Source organism: Bidens hawaiensis, unplaced genomic scaffold (assembly GCF_021521415.1).
Source record: "Bidens hawaiensis isolate Kalapana, Puna unplaced genomic scaffold, B.hawaiensis_p1.1 tig00022340_1, whole genome shotgun sequence".
NCBI lineage: Eukaryota > Viridiplantae > Streptophyta > Magnoliopsida > Asterales > Asteraceae > Bidens > Bidens hawaiensis.
The window spans coordinates 97,409-104,379 of record NW_027493483.1 but is presented as its reverse complement, the minus strand read 5'-3'; the positions used below and the strand labels follow the sequence as shown (position 1 = coordinate 104,379).

The 6,971-nt window shown below is 37.4% G+C and overlaps 1 protein-coding gene across 1 annotated transcript; it reads right to left on the bottom strand.

The window, feature by feature from the left end:
- Positions 1–3,272: 3,272 nt before the first annotated feature.
- Positions 3,273–3,854, bottom strand: LOC143565451 (uncharacterized). Its single transcript, XM_077052417.1, has one exon. The coding sequence runs from the start codon at positions 3,852–3,854 to the stop codon at positions 3,273–3,275; it is 582 nt and encodes a 193-aa protein (XP_076908532.1).
- Between the last annotated feature and the right edge of the window lie 3,117 nt (positions 3,855–6,971).

Here is a 6,971-nt window from a genome sequence, read left to right as displayed (position 1 = left end):
GTTTTTAATTATATTTATATATTAACTGGTTCAAATTATCAAATTAATAACAATAATAATATAACTGCTCAATACTAAGAAAAAGGAATAAAGGGTGCGTGACCCGGGTTCGGGTTTCGAACCCGGGTCTGTCATGTTTTATTATCAAAGGTTAACCAGTTGGTCTATATATCAGATTTGTTTTATACTTGAAAAACATCATATATGTGTGTGTATATATATATAATAGTTACAGTTCATCTTCTTCATTTTCAAGAACATAAACCCTAAATTTCCAATTGACGAATCTGATCAATGTTTGATCCAATAAGTTTAGGGTTTTGATTATAGGTTAAACGCCGTTAAGTTGCATATAACAATTACCTTAAAAGGTGTTGATTTAATGGAGAACGAGTTGCCGAAAAAGTAATAAGAAAACTCCCAATTACAGAATAATCAGTGTATTAGAGGGGGATTAAGAGGAATGAGCGAGTTGGTTAGACGCTTAGGCACCTATTTATACTAGGTGGAGGAGCGTTCACGAGTTAATTCGATTAATTGGGTTTCCGGATTTCCGGCGTCCATTACGGAATAGATTAGGTTGGTATTACTTAATTAATCGGTTAGTTTAATATAATGTTGACGATATAACGCGTTAAATAATAAATCTCGGGTTAAAGATTATGGAATTAATGCTGTTTGGGATCTCCGGCGCCACCTTCGGCGACATCGGCCAGAAAATCGGGGAAGGAGGGGGGGGGGGGTGTTACGGGCTGGGTGGTTATATTATTTTGAATTTAAAGTTACACTTTATGTCCCTGCTCTTTCAAGATTGTTTTAATCCAAATTAAACTAAATTACAAAATGGACCTTGAACTTTGAAAGATGCTTAATAAACGTAATGAGAAGTTATAGTTTGGACACTTAACTTATTATTGCAACTCATTTAAATAGAAACTATAAATCCCGTAGATTCGTTATTTGAACAATATGAACAAGAAACGAACGAACGATAAACATAAATCACCAAGTATATTATATTAATGATGAATGTTAACTACGAATATAACGGTATGCGTAATAGGTCGGTTTAACGATTACGAATACAAACTCGAATGACACGTAAAATTTGAGATATAAAATAATATATATATATATATATATATATATATATATATATATATAAACAAGACCGAAAATTCGAAATGGGTCGGGTTTTCGGGTTTGAAAAGTAACGAATGTTACATTTTTCGTCTCTTAATTATTTAAAACAATGTTTTTACTTTTTATATGTGACACCCGTCAATTTATAAAAAAAATTAAACTTACTCCCCCGTGTGTCTCGGAGGAACTGCCTTCGAGCTCTGCTACGCTTGGGGCATTGTCATATTAGTAGATTTTCGTTTTTTATTGGTTTCACTTACTTTGGTAACCTGATTTCGTGTATCTTATTTGTAGAATGATTAGAATATGTCTTAGCACCATTCCAAGCATATTCCTTCAAATTCTTGGAGTAGAGAACAAGTTATTAGTCAATTTTGTTATTTTGTTTATTTTGGTTATAGAATACAATCTTCCAATTAAGCGAGTTCAACTTATTCTCCAAGCTTGTCTAGCCTGTCACACCCCAACCTAATGCTGAAATGTCAGGGCGTTATCCGATTGCTCACAGCTCTAAGATACTATCATATAAAAAATGTACGTGGAAAAACCGAGTTGTTACAGTCTCCCCTACTTTAGGGAATTTCGTCCCGAAATTAAGGAAAACCACAACATCATTGTTTTGAAAACAATTAATCTTTTAAAGAAACTATCATAACATAGAACTTCTAATAACTGAAGCAACGCTTCAAATGACAATCCGATAAGGGCACTTATATATAGGATGTACTAACGGAGTATCCACCATGTCCTTATCATCTCATCATTCGTACCGTTACCCTAGCTACCATAAGTTCTAAATCATGACACACAATTTTATGTATTATGATTTCCATGCAAGGAATTGAATAATTATGTTCCAGACCATAATTACTTTTATCGTCGGATGGTCAACGTAACTCGTTTCATCATGTAGGTTATAAAATATTTAAAAACATTATTTTGAAGAGACAAAGATTTTGAAAATTTTTAATTCAAAAGGTGATAAATGTCCGAGTTTGATTAATAAAACCATGTAATCCTTAGTATATCTTTTGATTATTAAGAGTAAAATTTAGAAGATCGAAAGAAAATGGATTTCTTGAGACAAACACTATAATGAATTATGACGGATAGAAATAAGATAATAAAGTAAGAGTACAAAGCCTAGCAAAGTATAAAAGGAAACATCATTAATAAGATGAAACGTGCAACATAATTCAACTTAAAATCACCAAACGTCACAAAATAACCAAAGAGTCATTACGATGAATAAACAGAAAAGATAAGATAGTCTTAAAATGGAAATAAATAAAGCAATAAAACTTTAAAGTCTCCAAAGATCTTCAATTACGGTTGACTTGATTCCCTTGACTTGGAGCACTTGAGGTACTTGGATCCATGATGACTTAAGCCGTAGCGGTAGATGGATTTGGGATAGCTTGGATAGGTTGAACTTGAAAAGCTTGCATCAGTGGGGGCTTGGTTGAAGTGAGTTGGGTAAACTTGAGCTTGCGAGTAGCGAGTTTGATAAGGTTGAGTCATGTTAGTGATAGGAGCTTGCAGTAGATATGGTTGATGGGTTGGGACTTGATGTGCATTAGAGGTGTAGTAGGGGGGGTAGGCATAGCTTGAGCTTGATGTGCATGGATAGACACGCATTGCGAAGATGACTAGGATCTCCACAGTTATAGCAAGTACGGGTTTTAGGAACACCGGGTTGAGCAGGTAGGGGAGTTTGAGTACCGAACGATGCACGGAAAGTGTTAGCAAGGTGCCGATAATGGTTGCAGTTGGTGCACAAGCGATATGAAGATTGAGGCAGGTGATGGTAGTTACAAACTGAACATAACGGAAAAGGTATGGTATAGTTCTTCTTGTTAGGAGCATCTTGGTTGTAGGATTATGGGTTGGCTTTGTTAACAGCATAGTTTTGATGATTGGATTTGCGTTTGCGGTGAGAAGAGTTATTATTGTGTAGAGTGGTTTTGGTTTCAGCCTTAGCATCAGTAGAGGAATCGGTCTTAGAGTTCTCAGGAGTAGGTTTAGCATCTTTACTAGGCAGGGTTCCATCTCTAACATGGTCATCAGACAGTGAAGCAGCAAGAGTAATAGCTTCCTCGATTGAGAGAGGGTCTCGACTAACCATAGCATCACGGAATGTACTTTCGAATACCACGAGCCAAAGGAGTTACAAGGTGAGGCACTAGGAGGCTAAGTTCCTTAAAACAGTTCGAGTAAGTTGAATTGTCACCACCAATTTGCTTAAGCTCCCAAAACTCCATCTCGAGCCTTTGTAGTTCATGCTCGGGACAAAACTCTCTCTTTATTGCATCCTTAAGTTCCTCCCAAGACATATCCAAAACTTCTTCCACACCATGTAAGGCTTTATAAGAGTTCCACCAAGTGAGAGCTCGTTCTCCAAAGACGCTCGATGCAAACCTAGTACGCTTATCTTCCGGACATTCGCAGTGAATAAACTTGTTCTCCATTTGTTCAAACCAGCGGAGGAGCTTAGTAGCATTCTCCTCGCGCAGATAGGAAGGGGGTTTAGCACTCTTGAAGTTCTTGTAGTGGTAGTTGTTTGGCGTAGCCGAAGTAGCGGATCCATTGGAGTTGACATTTTGCAGTTGGGCCACGATCTCGGGTAAAGCAGCAGTGAACTCCTTCGTGATTCTAGCAGCCAGACGGCGATCATGAGAGGTTGACGAACGACGATGATATTGAGAAGACATTCTACGAGGATCAATCAATGAAAATGTGTAAGATGACACGTGAGTTGTAGGAATGAGTTGATATGAAATAATAGGGATGTGCATGTATATGTATTTATATGAATTAGTGCTAGTGAAGACCTGAGGACAAGTGGGGATTTAAAATAATATGTATGAGTTTGAAGCATTTAAGTAAATGAACAATGTTTATAAGATTTTCCAAGAATAAAATAATCAGCATATCAAACTAGTTGGCCTCCTATGAGCTTTCCATGGCAATTTGAATGGCCCAACTAGATAAAGTAACATAAAGTTTGTGAACTGGCCTCCCATGAGCGTTCCATGGCAATTTGTTGCCCAATTCAAATAACGAGAAATAAACAATTGAGTTGGTCAGCCCATGAGCGTGTACATGGCGTTTAACTGACCCAACTAATTATCGAATTATCGGATCAATTGAGTTGTTCGGACCATGAGCGTTACATGGCATTTAACCGACTCAACTAAATATCGAATCAACGAATCAAATAAATTTAAAATAACTAAAAACACAATTTGGAAGTATAACTGTTTAGCCAATTATGTTTACCATGCAACCGTTTAGCCGATTACGAGTACCACTTAAAGTTATGGTTGTACAACATTTGTCATACTCTCATGCTTCAAGGTGAAAGAGAAAAACAAAACACGAGAATTCTTAAGGAATTTCCCACAATAAAAGATAATCTATCAACATAAAAGATTTAGAAAAATATTTTGAATGTGAGGCATAGCATCGGAATTTGTGTGTGTGTGAAATAAATAAATAAGATAATTACAACAAAATAATTAATCTAAGTAAGCTGTAAACAATTTATTAAATAGCACATAGGGCAGTTCAGATAAGCACGTGTAGGGTCCTATGCATATGTCTAGGACAATCTCTAACGACCTATCTTATAACCTTCGGCTCTAATACCAATCTGTCACACCCCAACCTAAGGCGGAAATGTCGGGGTGTGATCCGATTGCTCACAGCTCGTAGATACTATCATATATAAAACGTGACAATATCTAATTAATTGTTTTATTCAAAGTATACACACATTACTCAAATACAAACAAACAATTTAAAATACACGAATATAAGCTCAAATAAAGATTAACTTGAATATATCCTAAGGTCTTGTCTACATGTCCAACTTCAATCTTTAATACAAACAACCTGCATATGCGTAGAAAAATGGAGTTTTGTCAACATAAAGTTGAGTGAGAATATCACCAGTTTTGACACAACAATATACATAAGCATAACGTGATAAGTGCGGTAAATGTAATCAAACCATAAACAAGTATGTAGACCGTTGCCAAGCGAATCGGGCGTTGGTCACTAGCAGGAACACCCACTGTACAAATGATTGAATAATAATCCCAATATATGAATGATTGAATAGTAACAGAAGTAAGCAAGTAGCACGTATGTTTGTTTAAGTCACTCATAATTACACGTATGCATTTGTTTGAATATATATATATATATATATATATATATATATATATATATATATATATATATATATATATATATATATAGTGTTAGGCCACGGATTTTCAGTATCCTCATCAAAGATTATTCAGAACTGCTCCAAGATGTGGTATCCTCAGAGATAACCGGTATCCTAATTACATTATATATATAACACGATTTTTGCTTCTTTCTATGTTTACCAGGTCAAAGATCGTTATTGTGATCTCCCAAAGACTCGCACTTTCAGTTAATAAAGCGTGACAAGAAAGGAAACGTGCTGATTGAAGGGCTAACGGCTAATTGGAATAATTCCGCAGTTTCCTTAAATATAGGCCATATTGTTAGCTTTTTATTTTTGTATAAATAGAGCTCAAAACCAGATCATAACACACATTCTAGACACACGAGACTTACTAGTACTTGCATTCTCTGTAATCACGATCAAGTTTGAGCTCCACCATTGTAATCACCTTTGATATTAATAAACCGGTGGTGATAGTTTTCACCGCCCGGGGTTTTTTTCTTGTTATCCTAAGGATAACGGGTTTTTTCCTTGCAAAAAATCCTTGTGTTCAAGCACTTTTACTTTCATTTTACACAAGCACCTAGTCCCGATTACTAATTTGGTTACGAAATCACTGTTGTTAATTTTTGACCAAAACAATTTGGCGCCCACCGTGGGGCTAACGGTGCTTTAATCCATTAAATCCGTTGATTTCATTCACCTTCATTCTCTTTACAATGGCCTCACAACCAAAAACCAGTTCAGTCTTTGCTCCGGTGGTCACTACAGCTACAAGTGTCAACCCAGGACCTCCACCACTGCCGAAGAAAAATACTCAGCCCAGAGGAGAAATTCCACCATTCGCGGGGTCCTCCACACGGATAGAGCCGGTTATTTCTAACAATGATATTTGCTTTGATGAAACAGGTCAAAACACACATGGAGCAGCAAGAGAAGACCAATTCAAGGCTATTCAAGGAGATTGAAAGAATAAAGAAGAAACCGGGGCATGAGGACACTCCAATCATGCCCAGGGTCCTTGATTTTGATTTTCCAGGATCTTCTATCTTTCAGAATCTCGGATCCTTTGGGACACAATCGGCAAGGATTCCACCACAGCAGCAATCAGGATACTGGGGAGCTTTTCCTTCGGTATCCTCAGAGTTACCCGGACCAACGAGGCCAGGGTCCGTCAACATGCAGCCTCGCTCAACCATGCCAGCCGGCATATTTTCATCAGGATCCCCTATGATGTCCTCAGAAGTGCATGTTGGATATGACATCCCTATGCAGGCACCACCTTATCCTGGGGATACCATCAATGGAGGAATTAACCACCCAAGCTTAGGATACCAGAGACCTAACCAAGATCCTGCCAGGGAATTACAAAAAATGAAGGACATGATCTCCGATATCCCCGGGATAATCTGTCCCATAGCTAAACTCCCGGCAGGCAGTCACAAACTTTCCAGGTTCACTTGGCCCATATACGACGTGGAGATCTCCAGGAAATTCCAGACGCCCAACATGAAACTTTATGACAGCACTACGGATCCTGAGAAACATGTGGCTCAATACAGGGAAAGGATGGAGGTCAACCCTATCCCCGCTGAAATCAAAGAAGCCT

Bases quoted from the DNA above. Each gene is read 5' to 3' on its own strand.
- LOC143565451 (XM_077052417.1), bottom strand. From the start codon at position 3,854: ATGTCTTCTCAATATCATCGTCGTTCGTCAACCTCTCATGATCGCCGT.